Source organism: Dipodomys ordii, unplaced genomic scaffold (genome assembly GCF_000151885.1).
Source record: "Dipodomys ordii isolate 6190 unplaced genomic scaffold, Dord_2.0 Scaffold4, whole genome shotgun sequence".
NCBI lineage: Eukaryota > Metazoa > Chordata > Mammalia > Rodentia > Heteromyidae > Dipodomys > Dipodomys ordii.
In genome coordinates, this window is record NW_012267220.1 from 37547538 (window position 1) to 37562308 (window position 14771).

The 14771-nt window shown below is 37.6% G+C and overlaps 1 protein-coding gene across 1 annotated transcript in view; it reads left to right on the forward strand.

The window, feature by feature from the left end:
* Hgsnat (heparan-alpha-glucosaminide N-acetyltransferase) overlaps positions 1-14771 on the forward strand; it is a 51121-nt gene that overhangs the window by 20396 nt on the left and 15954 nt on the right. The window contains exons 7-9 of the mRNA XM_013026670.1: positions 167-276; positions 1897-1973; positions 3264-3294. Of these exons, the coding sequence (XP_012882124.1) occupies positions 167-276; positions 1897-1973; positions 3264-3294 (218 nt within the window). The remainder of the gene's footprint in view (positions 1-166; positions 277-1896; positions 1974-3263; positions 3295-14771) is intronic.

Below are 14771 nucleotides of genomic sequence, written 5' to 3' on the forward strand. Positions count from 1 at the left end.
AAATGAACACTGGCAAGCTCACTAAAATGTACCTCTGATGCTCTCTTTACAAATGTAAACTGAAAATTATATTTGTCTTTCTACTCTAATATCGTCCCTTAAATACCAAGTAATAAACATATTACACTACTTGGCATTATTGAATGGATCTCTCTGTTTTTTGAAGGAGCTCGGATCCCCAAGCAGGGAAGACCCTCTCAGTGCTGTCTGCCAATCAGAAACACGACACCTGCCTACCCTGCCACACCGTCTCCGCTCTGTGGACACATTCAGAGGGTATGTGTGTTCTCTTGCAAGTTCTTGATATGTAATATAATATTTTAAAATAGAGGCATAGTAGGAGTGAACTGGTTTTTACTAGCATGTGCAGTCTGTCGAGGTAAGGTCATTTACATTTGAGAAAGTGGGCCATGGTGCAATAAACTATGCCACCACCTCCAGCCAGTAGTCTGACAACTTAGAAGATGCAGCAGTCTACAAAGAAAATACCAACATTCAACATTCAGAAAGTATTTATCTTTCAGCACCAGCAGAACAACCTGAATATCAGGCCCTTTTCCAACATCATGTCACAAATTGTTGTTAATTGGTTTTAGATCTGAATGAAGGACAGAACCAAACTGAAAATAAAATATAAAACCATATAGCTAAAAGTAAATATATATAGGTATTAGGTCTTCCATTTCCACCCACTGAAGGCATTAAAACTCCAGTAATAACCTTATCTTTTCTTTCTAGTCTCTGCAGAGTGAGTTCTGAGTTCTCTTGGTAAGAGTATTAGAAGCTAAGTAATACTGGTAGAGTTTCTCTTATCAAAAATTGTTAGAAATATTTTATTTTTTTATTGTGAAAATATTGTACAGAGGGATTACAATTACACGGGCAAGATAATGAGTACATTTCTTATCAAGCATTGTAGCCTCCTCCTGTTGGAAATATTTTTAGCATGCTTTTCCCCCCTTAAACTGTTAGTGGTGATTATTTTGGTATTGGGAGTTGAATCAAGGGCTTATATGCTCTACAACTGAGTTACACTGCTTGCCCCATGCCTGTATTTTGATTATGAGCTGTCATAAGAGATCAGATGTAGAATTTATGACTCATGACTTCATAGAAACACTTAAAATTTGGATTTTGAAGCATTTTGAGGTTTTAGAGATACTTAGCTTATAAAACAAAATTTTAAATTGCTAAAAGATCTTGAGTTCTGTGTCAGCCACTGCTCTTGTCTTAGTTTACCTAATCTCTTTAACAATTCTATAGGTATGTCCTCTTAATTTGCTTGTTTCGCAGATGAAGAAAAAAATAGACTAAGTTGAATATTTTCTCAGTCATTCAGGTTCTAAATGAGACAGCCAGAATTTGATTGTAGGCAGTTGGGTTACAGATACCTCACTTTGCTACTTTATTGTACTAAAGTTTTCTTTCATCAAACAGTATATTCTGGTATATTTTATTGCATTCCTCTTTCTTATTATTATTTCCACTTCTGGAGATAAGCTGTTCACAAATAGGCAGAAGCCAACATCAAGTGCCTAAAATATACCAAGCACTTAGTTACATGTGGTGAGATGATTGCTCAGAGTTAGTTTGCTAAAAGGAAAAGACCCAGGATACAAGTCTTTAGCTCTCTGATTCAAATGACTTTTTACATTCTTTAACAGTTCCTTAAGATATATTGGAATAGCAACTGAACTTTAGTTGTATGGTCCCAACTGATGTGACTAGAAGATAATAATGTCTTGCTCTTTAAATCTCTTCTTGTGTTATAAATTGACCTGTTAATCATGGTATGACATGATGTACTTTGTGAGTGTGAATATCAGTCCTTGTGATACTGCAATCATTTCTTGTCATATTGAAAGCACTGAAAGTACTCTTTCCATTTGCTTTCAGGATAGCTCTTACCCTCATGGTATTTGTTAATTATGGAGGAGGAAAATACTGGTACTTCAAACATTCAAGTTGGAATGGTAAGATATTCCCCAAAGGTAGTATTGCTCATAGTTCTTCTCAAAGCAACTAGAGGACAGGAAGATCCCTCAGCACTCTTTCCAGAAACTCCATAGATAAGGCCTTACTAGCCTGTCCTAGCTACTGAGCTCCTGCTTGTGTGCTGTGGCTCTAGATTGCTTTTCTATAATAACATGAAGACTGAAGATTTCTGCTGAGAGTGTATAACTCAGAATTTAGTTTCAAATGATTCTTGTCACAGTGTAGGTAGGACAGCCACCATATCCTTAGAGATTATGCCTTCTAAAACTTAATTTTTCTTTCTTTTTTTTTTTGGTCCGGTTGTGGGGCCTGAACTCTGGGCCTGAGCACTGTCCCTCAGCTCTTCAGCTCAAGGCTAGTGCCCTACCACTGAGCCACAGCGCCACTTCCGGCTTTTTTCTTTTTGCTTATGTGGTGCTGAGGAATTGAACCCAGGGCCTCATGCATGCAAGGCAAGTGCTCTACCACTGAGCCAACTTCCCAGCCCCTAAAACTTAATTTTTCTTGATGTGCCATCAATGAATGGTGCTGAATAGTATGGCTTGGTAGTTGGCTTAGGAGTACTTTTTATGGGAACCAAGAGAATAATGTAATAAACTTGACTATTAGAGATGATTGACTTTTGAGACATTTCAGTTTTCTTTGACCTGTACAAATCATGTCTATAGAGGACTGGGGAAGGTTTTTAAGAGGGATTCTTTGTGATCATATTTGATAATTAGCACCTTGTTCCACATACTGATTCCTGGTAAAGCAGCTTTGCAATTCAGAGCTAAGATTCCAGATGGCTGTATTTATGTATTTATTTAAAACAAGAATTGTATATCCCATTTGTATTTAAGCACTACCTTCTCTTTTTTTTTTTTTTTTTGGGTCGGTCGGGGGGCCTGATCTCTGGGCTTGGGGGCTGTCCCTCAGCTCTTCAGCTCAAGACTAGCGCTCTACCACTTGAGCCACAGCACCACTTCTGGCTTTTTTCTTATGTGGTGCTGAGGAATCGAACCCAGGGCCTCAGGCATGCACAGCAAGCGCTCTGCCACTGAGCCAACTTCCCAGCCCCACTACCTTCTCTTTTGCACAACTAAATATGTTCTATATTTTTGCACTGTGTTGCAAAACAATAAGTGAAGACAAGTCAGGAAGTGTCCTAGACCAGAAGTTTTACTAGACAAAGTTTTACTTTTTGTGAAAATATATAATAGAATCCATTTTGAGTATTAATATCCTAGAATCCTCTTTCTTACTGTTTGTACATGTCTATTCTGCAGGACTGACAGTGGCTGACCTTGTATTCCCATGGTGAGTTGGCAGTTTACCATCAATTCTTCCACAGGTCATCTGTAGTTCTTTGTCTTTGAAATGATACTGGAGCCCTAATTAAAAAATATATGGTTATTATTAAAGTGTGTACAGAGAGGTTAAAATTTCATAATTCAGGTAATGTGTGCATTTCTCTTTTTGACAATATCATCCCTTTCTTTGCTTTCCCCTAGTTTCCCCTTCCTGTCCCTGCCCACAAGTTACATAATTCATTTTCCACATAGTGTATATTGAATGCCATGATTGCTTTTGTTCACCCTTCCTCCTTCCCTTTCTGTGCACTCCCAAAAAGCCAAAAAAGAAAAAAATATATAAAAATCAACACATAAACATCACTACCATCAGCAAGAACAACATAAATAACCAACATTCTGTTTCCTGGAATTCATTTTGATAAATAGTATTTTAAATGTTTAGAAGAGTTATGCCGTTGGACTCCTCCTTCCCTAAGAATAACCTCCTTTGCTCTGATATGTGTGTGAATGCCTAGAGTCCCATATAAGTATCATGTCTAGTTATATTTTAGATCTAGTTTCCACATATGAGAAATTTGTCTCTCTGAATTTGACTTACCCCACTTAACATGATATATTCTAGGTCCATCCATTTCCCTGCAAATGGTATTATATTCTTTCTAATGCATAAGTAAAATTCCACTGTATATATTTACTGTATTTTTTGGATCCACTCATCTACTGTAAGGCATATGAGCTGTTTCTATAATTTGGCTACTGTGAATAGTGTAGCAGTGGCCACGGATGTACAGTGACTTGTAACATTCTGGGTGTGGTATAGCTGGGTCATAGGGAAATTCTTTGTTTAATTTTTTGAGGAACTTCTAAAATGCTTTCCAGAATGGTTATACTAGTTTACATTCCCACCAGCAGTGCACTAGGATTTCTTTTTCTCACATCCCTGCCAGCATTTGTTGTTGTTTGAATTCTTGATGGTGGCTAATCTAACTGGGGTGAGATGGAATCTCTGTAGTTTTTATTTGCATTTCCTTTATGGCCAGGGTTGAGCAATTTCTCATATATTTATTTGCCATTCTTACTTCTGAGAAGTCTCTCTTTAGCTCCTTTGCCCTTTTGTTCATTGGTTAGTATTTTATTTTCAGGATGAGGGTAATTTTGGAATTCTTTGTAGATTTTGGAGATTTGGCCTTTGTTGGATGTATTGCTAGTAAAGATCTTCTCCCAGTCTGTTGGCTGTCTTTCTAGTTTAGTGATTTTGCTATATAGAAACTTTTTATTATGATGTAATCATATTTGTAAAGTTCCTCTCCTCTCTGCTGTGCCTATAAGTTCTAATATTTCTCCTGATTCATCTTGCAATAGTTTAAATGTTTATGGTCTCATTTTGAGCTTTGATCCAATTTGAGTTGATATTGGTGATGGTGACAACCAAGGATCTAATTTTAATTTTCTTCATGTGAATGTCCACTTTTCCCAGTACCTTTTATTGCAGAGACTGTTTTTTTCATACCATACATTTTTGGCACCTAGAGCCCCCCCCCCCCGCTTCCCCCGGGAAGCCGGAGCCGGGAGGCGCGGACCGTCTCCTCCCGCACGGCCAGGACGACCCCCCCCCCGCTTTTTTTCCCCTTAGAGCCCTTTTTAAGACCAGCATTGAGCACAGCCTGTGTTTACTGTTATGAAGTCCATCTAAAAGTGGTGTTACTAGATGGCTTTTATACTTGGTATAAGGCTTATGTTTGTGTAAATGATTTTCTAAAATTTACCAATTTATTTTATTAGCATGTGTACAAGAGAACTGCGTTGTGATATTTCCATATACATGTACAATGTATTTTGAACAAGTTTAGATTTATTGTACTTCCTAACAACTCTCCCTCCTCCCCATATTTATTTGTTTATTTATATGTATGTATGTATTGCCAACGCTGGGGCTTGAACTCAGGGCCTGGACATTGTCTCTGAGGTTACTGATTAAGGCTAATGGTCTACCACTTGAGCCACAGCTCCATGTCTGCTTTTGGTAACTAATTGGAGATAAGAGTCTCATAAACTTTTTTTGTCTAGGCTGGCTTTGAATTGTGATCCTAAGATTTCAGCTTCCTAAGTAGTTAGGATTACATGCATGAGCCACTGGTGTCCAGCTTCCTTCTCCATTTGTAAAAAGGCATATAATGGGTTTCATGAAGTAATAACTTAGGTTCTGTTCACCCCTCAATACCCTCTCTTTTCCTTTTCCCCTTTTCCCCTTATTCTAGATAGCCCCCCTTTTCCATTCATGTCCTATCATCATCATCATGATCATTATCATCATCATCAAAAAATTCTTTTTATGCTGGTCCTAGGAACTTAAACTCAGGTCCTGGGTGCTATCCCTGAGCTTTTTGCTCAAGACTAGTACATTTTTGACTTTTATGGTGGTTGATTGGAGTCTCATGGACTTTTCTTCTGAAGCTGGCTTTGAACTTTGATCCTGAGATCTCAGCCTTCAGAGTTGCTAGGATTATAGCACCCAGCATCATGAAAAGTTTTGGGTCTAGTTTATTCATATAAACAAAGACATTTGATTTTTGAGCTTGGCTTTATGCTCAACATGATGATTACGTGTTCCATGAATTTTCTTGCAAAGGATACAATTTCATTTTTTGTTGCTGAATAATTTCATTGTGGGGATATATATAAAATGTACATATACATTATATATAATATTTTTATAATCAATTCATTGGATTTTGTGCACCTGGGCTGATTCAAAATCAGTTATCCACAAATAATGCTGTGATAAACATGGGTGTGCAGGTATCTCACTGGCATGTTGATTTACACTTCATTTGAGATATGTCCAAGGATGGTATTATAGGGTCATAAGATTTTTTTTTTGATGAATCTTCTTAGAAATGTCCATAGAAGTTGTGCTATTTTATATTTGCATTAACAGTATATGAAAGTTTATTTTTATCTTGTATTATCACCAGGTTTTGCTTGTTTCTTGATGATTGCCTGAGCTAGCTTTGAATCACAATGCTCAGATCTCAGCCTCCTGAATAGCTAGGATTACAGGCATGAGCCATCAGCACTTGGGCTGAGTTGATTTTTGTATAGGAAAAGAGGTAAAAGGGTAGTTTTTTTTTCCATATGTGACTATCTAGTTTTCCAGCACCATTTGGTAAGGAGGCTATTATTTCTGTAATGTATGGTTTTGTTTCCTGTGTCAAAGATCATATAGCTATAGCTATGTAGGTTTCTTTCTGGGTTCCTATTCAATTCCATTGGCATTTTTATGTCTTTTGTACAAGTAAGATGCTGTTTTATTACTGTGGCTCTGTGGTAAAATTTGAAGTTTGATATTGAGATACCTCTAGAATTGCTTTTTTTGCTTGTTAGGATATTTTTTATATTTCTATATGAACTTTAAGATTGATTTTTTTCCAAAAAAATCTGTGAGGATTAATACTAGAATTTTGCTAGTAATTGCACTGAATTTGAGATTGTTTGGTGGTACTATCATTTTGATAATAGTAATTTTGCTATCCATGAAATGCAAAATCTTTCCATATTTTTGGGTCTTGGTCAATTTCTTTTTTCAAGGTTTTACAGTTTTCATTTTAGTGTTCTTTTACCCCCTTAATTAAGTTTCTTTCTAGGTATTTTCTTTTGAGATTATTGTGAATGGAATGTTTTCCTGGTACTTTCTTATCCTGTTCATTGTAAATAAAAGACCTATTAACACATGTGTATTGTTACTTTGCCAAATATGTTTATAAAACCTAGGAGGTTTTTGTTTATTGGCATCTTTAGGATTTTTTAACCATAGGTTTATATTTATAGATAAGAAAAATTTGTCTTCTTCTTTTCCTATTTGAATTCCTTTTATTCTTTTTATTGAATTTAGAAGAAATGATTTCAGTTTTTCTCGATTTAAAATGTTGAGTGAAAACTAAAATGCTATTGTCTATAAATTTTTCATAAAAAGCTTTTATAATGTTTGAGGTACATTTCTTAAATTTCTAATTTCTTTTTTTTTTAATTGTGAAAATACCATACAGAGGGGTTACAATTATATGGGCAAGGGGGCACTACCCCCCCCAGTGCGACCCCCTTCTCCTCCCCCCACACACCAAATTTGTAAAGTTCATTTTTTGACATAACTTCTTGTACATCTCATTGTTGCAATGCGTCCACCTGCATCCCTATTTAAACACTTTGTTTTTTCTCTTCCCCTCCACAAATTATACCAACATCAAATACAGAGAAAACAGGGATTATACCATGGGGGAGGGACATGCAAAGAAATCATCTTATAAATATATTAGCAAGAAAGAAAAAAACATTTGAATCCTTATCTTGGGGTTCATTTTGCTTAACATCAACTTATGTGACCGTTTCTGCTTGTCTCAGACATATAGTAGTTATTGCAAATAAGGGAAACCATGAGGCCTATGTTTCTTTGGGCCTGGCTTACTTCACTTAATATAATTTTTTCCAAGTCTTTCCATTTCCTAACAAATGGGGCAATGTCATTCTTTCTGATGGAGGCATAGAATTCCATTGTGTAAATATACCACATTTTCTTGATCCATTCATCTACTGAGGAGCCTCTGGGTTGGTTCCATATCGTAGTTATGGTATATAATGCTGCAACAAACATAGTTGTGCTGGTAACTTTAGTGTGGTCTTGTTTGTGATCATTTGGGTAAATGCCCAATAGTGGGATTGCTGGATCATAGGGGAGCTCTATGTGGAATATTTTGAGAAACCTCCATACTACTTTCCAAAGTGGTTGAACAAGTTTACATTCCCACCAACAATGCAGTAGGGTTCCCTTCTATCCACATCCTCTCCAGCATCTGTTGTTATTAGAGTTCTTGATTCTAGCCATTCTAACTGGGGTGAGGTGGTATCTCAATTTTTTTTTTTAGGTACATTCGTGGGGCCTGAACTCTGGGCCTGGGCGCTGTCCCTCAGCTCTTCAGCTCAAGGCTAGCGCTCTACCACTTGAGCCACAGTGCCACTTCCAGCTTTTTTTCTTTTTGCTTATGTGCTGAGGAATTGAACCCAGGGCCTCAGGCATGCAAGGCATGTGCTCTACCACTGAGCCACCTTCCCAGCCCCTCAATGTTGTTTTTATTTGCATTTCTTTTATGGCTAAAAAAAAATAGAACGGAAGAAAGACAGACTTTTCAGTAAATGGTGTTGGAAAAACTGGTTAATCTTGTAGAAAACTAAAACTAGATCCTTATATATCACCCTGCACCGGAATCAACTCCAAATGGATCAAAGACCTCAGAGTCAATGCAGACACCCACGGATTTTTTTTCAGGTCTGGTTGTGGGGCCTGAACTCTGGCCTGGGCGCTGTCCCTCAGCTCTTCAGCTCAAGGCTAGCGCTCTACCACTTGTGAGCCACATTGCCACTTCTGGCTTTTTTTTTTCCTGCTTATGTGGTGCTGAGGAATCGAACTCAGGGCCTCATGCATGCAAGGCAAGCGCTCTACCACTGAGCCACCTTCTCAGCCTGTCCATGGGATTCTGTAATACAAGATCATCTCATCTGCAAAGAGGGAGAGTTTTACTTCATCTTTCCCTATTTGGATCCCTTTTATGTTTTCATCTTATCTCATTGCTGTAGCTAGGCATTCTAATGCTAAATTGAAGAGAAGTGGAGAGAGTGGACATCCTTGTCTTGTTCCTGAGTCAAGAAGAAATGGCTTAAAAAAAAAAAAGAAATGGCTTTAGTTTTTTACCGTTAAGTATAATGCTGGCTGTAGGTTTGTCATATACAGCCTTTACAGTATTGAGGAATGTTCCTTGGATTCCTAATTATTCCAGAATCTTCATCATAAAGGGGTGTTGGATCTTGTCAAATGCTTTTTCTGCATCTATTGAGATAACCATGTGGTTCTTATTCTTGTTCTTGTTGATGTGATGAATCATATTAATTGATTTGCATATATTGAACCAGCTTTGCATACCTGAAATGAATCTTGTTTGATTGTGGTGTATGATTTTTTGGATGAATTGTTGAAGTCAGTTGGCCAAAATTTTGTTGAGAAGTTTTCATCCATGTTCATCAAAGAAATGGGCCTATAGTTCTCTTTCTTTGATGAGTCCCTGCCTGGTTTTGGTATGAGGGTTATGATGCCTTCATAGAATGATTTTGGTAGTGAATTTCCTCTTTGAATTTCATTGAAGAGTTGGAGGAGTATTTGTGTGAGCTCTGCTTTGAAGGCCTTGTAGAATTGTACTGTAAATCCATCTGGTCCTGGGCTTTTCCTAGATGGCTGGTCTCTTATTGCTGTTTCTATTTCAGTGCTTGATATGGGCCTGTTAAGATGGTTTAACTCATCTTGGTTTAGTTTCGGCATGTCAATATTTGCTAGGAAAAGGTCCATTTCTGCCAAGTTCTCAAACTTATTAGCATAAAGATTTGAGAAGTATTCCCTTATAATGTTCTGAATCTTGGTGATGTTTCCATTCCCAATTCTGAGTTTATTTATTTGTTTGTGTTCTCTTCTTTTTCTGATAAGATTTGTTAAGGGTCTGTGAATTTTGTTAATTTTTTTCGAAGATCCAACTCTTTGTTTTGTTGATTCTTTCTTTGTTTTTTAAATTCTAATTCATTTAATTCTGATTTAATTTTAATTATTTCTTTCCATCTAGTGTACTGGGGTTTCTCTTGCTGCTCTTTTTTAAGGAGGTTCAGATGTCTCATTAAATTGTTGGTTTCAGATCTCTCCAATTTGTTGATGTAGGAACTAAGAGCTATAAACTTGCCTCAGAGTACTGCCTTTGCTGTGCCCCAGAGTAGCTGGTAATTTGTGTGTCCATTTTTGTTGAATATCATGAACATTTGAATTTCCTTTCTAAACTCTTCCACTGGTGATTCAACAGTGTGTTGTTCAGCCTCCATTATTATATATCATATTCTAATTATATTCCCTTGTTGTCTGAGAAAATGCAAGGAATAACTTCAATGTTACTAAATTTGGACAAGTTTTCTTTGTGACCTAAAATGTGGTCTATTTTGGAAAAAGTTCCATGTACTGCTGAGAAAAACGTGTATTCTGATGGTGCTGGGTGAAATATTTGGTAGATGTCTGTTAAATCTAGTTGATCTATGCAGTTGCTTAGATCTGTGGTTTTTCTGTTGAGTTTTTGCCGAGTTGATCTATCTAGTGGGGATAATGGTTTGTTAAAGTCCCCAACTATTAATGTTTTTGGATCTATGTGAGATTTGAGGGACAGTAGTGTTTCTTGGATAAATTTGGGTGCTCTGTTGTTTGGCGAATACATATTTAGAATTGTAATATCCTCCTGAAGGAAGATCCCTTAATTAGTATGTAGTGACCTTTATCTCTTCTCACTAATTTTAATTTGAAGTCTATTTTATCTGATATTAGGATTGTGACTCCAGCCTGTTTATGGGTGCCATTTGCTTGGTAGATTTTGTTCCAGCCTTTCACTTTCAAAATGTGTTTGGTTTTATGGGCAAGGTGTGACTCCTGAAGGCAGCAGATAGAAGGATCTTGCTTTTTAATCCAACTAGACAGTCTGTGTTGCTTAATTTGAGAGTTAAGTCCATTAATGTTGAGAGATAGGACTGAGAGGTATTTGGGTTTTCCTGCCATTTTATCCACCTTCTCGTCGGCTGTGGCAACTGGGTTCTTCCTGTGGTTCTTGGATTCTCAGTTTGGGTGAGGTTTCTTGGCCTTTTTTGTGGTCTTATTGGTTTTCTATGTGTAGGATATCTTTAAGTATCTTTTGTAGGGCTGGTTTTGTGGAGATATATTGTTTTAATTTTTCTTTGCTATGGAAGATTTTTATTTGACCTTTGGTTATGAAGGAGAATTTAGCTGGGTATAGTATTCTTGGTTGATAGTTGTTTGTCTTTAGGGCATGGCATACATCATTCCAGGCTCTTCTTGCTTTAATTGTCTCTACTGAGAAATCTGAGGTGGTTTTAATTGGTTTCCCTTCATAAGGGATTTTGATCTTTTCTCCTTGACAGCTTTAAATATCTTTTCCTTGGTCTGAATTGATCCTGTGCAAATTATAATATGATGGTGGGATGTCCTGTTCTGGTCTGGTCTATTTGGAGTTCTAAAAGTTTCTTGTATTTTTTTTTTTTTTTTGGGTCCGGTCATGGGGCCTGAACTCTGGGCCTAGGCGTTGTCCCTCAGGTCTTCAGCTCAAGGCTAGCACTCTACCACTTGAGCCACAGTGCCACTTCCGGCTTTTTTCTTTTTGCTTATGTGGTGCTAAGGAATCGAACCCAGGGCCTCAGGCATGCAAGGCAAGCACTCTACCACTGAGCCACCTTCCCAGCCCAAGCTTCTGTATCTGAATAGACCTATCTTTTTGCATATTTGGGAAGTTCTCTGCTAGGTTCCTGTCAAACAAATTTCCTAGGCCATTAACTTCTTTCTCTAGGTTCTCCTCTATACCCATTATCCTCAGATTAGGTGTTCTGATGGTGTCTTCTAAATGTTGAATAGATCTCTCATATTTCTTGGATTTATCTTTGATAGTTGTATGTTGGTTTTCTAGAATATCTAGGCTGTCTTCAATCCCGGAGATTTGATCTTCTGTATGGTCTAACCTACTGTCAAGACTTTCTACTTTGTTTTTTATTTCTTTTCCTTCTAGTTGGTTGGCTTTGCTGGCTTCAAGTTCTTTGTTGAAGCTTTGTCTTAGATCTGGCATGAACTTCTTTACTTCTTTAACTTGGTGTTCAGTGTTTATTCTCAAATCACTTAGTTGATTGGTTATGGTTTCCTTGGACTCCCATTCCTTTAGTTTGGTTCCATTCCGCATTCCCTTTTTGGTTTCCCTGAATTCTTTCAACTGTCTGTTTATGGATTCCATGAATGCCTCTATTGATCTTTGTCTATTTTCATCCCGCTCTCCCAATTCCTGTATTACTCTTTGATTAGCTTTCTCATGTTCTCGCAATTCCTTTATTGCTCTTTGAGTGTTCTCAACCTGCTCATGTAATTCCTGTATCAATCTTTAAGTAGCTTCTTCACACTCACAAGATTCCTGAATTAATCTTTGGTTTGCCTCCCTCCTCTCACTCCCTATCATGCTCACACCGAGTCCTTTGAAGTTCTTGTCTTTTCATTCACCAGCTACACCAGTAGTTTTTGTAGAGCTTTTTGGGAACTCTCCTCTGGATTATTCATTAACTGTTCTGTCACCTGATTGTCATGAGTGGGAGTTGAGATACACGGACTTGCCATTTTTTCTGTGTTTCTCCAGCTTGTTCTGCCCATTTGGTATGAAAGTAACACAAATTTTGTGCTAGAACACTATTTGAAGGTAAACATCAACCAAAGTCCTGTAGTTGCACAGTCAAAATGGCTGCAGATACAATCTAGTTCAGCAGATACAATCTATTTCAACAGATACAATCTATTCAACATCAAACAACTATGGATTAATGGGCTAAGAACAGCAAAGAAGAATTTCACAAACCAAAAATTGTTAGGTTTTGGGAGAAATGTGGGGAAAAACAGGGTTAGAGGGATGTGGAGAGGTAAAAGGAGAGTGAATTCAACCAAGTCCTAATCTCAGAGAGGGAAATGGAGTGGACAGAATGATAGGAGATAGAGTAAAAAACAAAACAAAAAAACAAAAAAAACAAGGAAAAATGGAAAAACAAAAGTTTATATTTAAGTTTAAATTTAAAGAAATGATACTGAGACACTCACAGAGCCCAGCCTGGAGCCAGTCTACTGAGTTTCAATTGATTGTCTAGGCTGCTGTAGGGAGGGGCAGCCTCTGGCTCTGTTTACCCAGTGAAGAAAGTCACTCTTGGTGGGGAGGGGGGAGGTGGAGGAGGTGGAGATTTCTCTGCCTGGGCTGGGAGACTTTCCCCTGCATGGAGCTGAGCCTGGCAGGTCAGGTCAGGTTCCTGTGACCTGCTAAATGACTCTTTTGTTTTCTTCCAATGGCTGAGTTGGAGCTAGCTGCTTAGCTGGGCCTTTGTCAGTAGCAAAGATGGAGATATCTGGTAGTGAGGGAGGGGCAGCCTTCCCTCCTCTGCTCCCTGAGAAGGAATGAGGATGTCAAGGTTCTACTCATGCCAGAGTCTTGGTTCCTGGGCCGTCTGCTCCTGGTCAGTTCTTGCTGGTGTTGAGTAGAATCTGCTTGCCACCTTGTCTGGTGCCTTTGTCCAGACTTTCTCTGTTGTAGGTATGGCAGCTACGGCAGCTGCCATGGCTGCTACCGCTGCAGCCCCCACAGTCGCGGCTACTGGCAAGTGCTCAGATCTTTCTCCTTGCCTGGATTTTCCCTCTCTGGCCAAACTCTGTCTACTGTGATGGCACACTTGGTGTGATTCTCTAGCCTAGGAGTGTTCACTGGAACATTAAAACTGCTTTCTATGCGAGAGCTTGTTTAGTCTCCAGCTTCTACTCTGCCATCTTCCATTGAACTCAGTTTAAATTTCTAATTTCTTTAGAACATTTATCATGAACTAATGCTGAATTTGTTGAAGACCTTTCCTGCATCTATTGAGATATAGTTTTTGTTCTTGATTCTGCTTATATATTGCTGTATCACATTTACTGATTTGGTGTGTTGAACCCTCTTTGCATGGGTGGAATGAAATCAACTTTGTCATAGTTTGTGATCTTTTAATATGTTATTGAATTTGGCTTGCAATTAGTTTATTGGGAATTTTTGTGTCTGTTCATCGTGGAAATTGATCTATTTTTTTTCTTTGTCCTTTGGTTTTGGAATACTAGATTCATAGATTGAGTTTGGTTGTATTCATTCTCTTTATTTTTTTATTGACTGGTTTTAGGAACATTGGTTTTCTTCTTTATAGATCATACAGATTTTGACAGTGAAACCATCTGGTCTTCAGCTCTTATTTTTGGGGTGATTCTGTTACTACTTAAATATTATTCAGTTGTAGTAGATCTGCTTAGATGAATTACAGCCTCTTTGTTTAATTTTGTTAGTCCAAATGTACCCAGAAATTTATGTATTTCTTAATGATACTGGTACTCTAACAATCACCTTTATTTTCTCTAATTTTATCATTTTTTCCCTTTTGTTTAGTTCATTCGGATTTATCAATTAGAATAGTCATTTTAGAGAATCACCTTCTTGCTTCCTTGGTTCTTTTGTATTTTTAAAGTCTCCATTTCATTAATTTTTGTGATACTGTTTTACTTAGGGCTTCACACTTGTTAGGCAGGCACTCTACTGCTGACCTACCTCTGTTTGGCATGTTTATTTTTTTGAGATAGAATTGCATTTCTTTCTCAGATGAATATCTGGACTGCATTCCATCTATTTTAACCTTCTCATCATACCTGAGATGACAGCTGTATGTCAACCAGCCCAGCTTCTTTTTTTTTAAATTAATTAATTAATTTATTTTTTTATTTGTGAACATACTGTACAGAGGGGTTACAATTACATGGGCAGGATAATGCGTACATTTCTTACCAAGCATTGCAGCCTCCTCCTT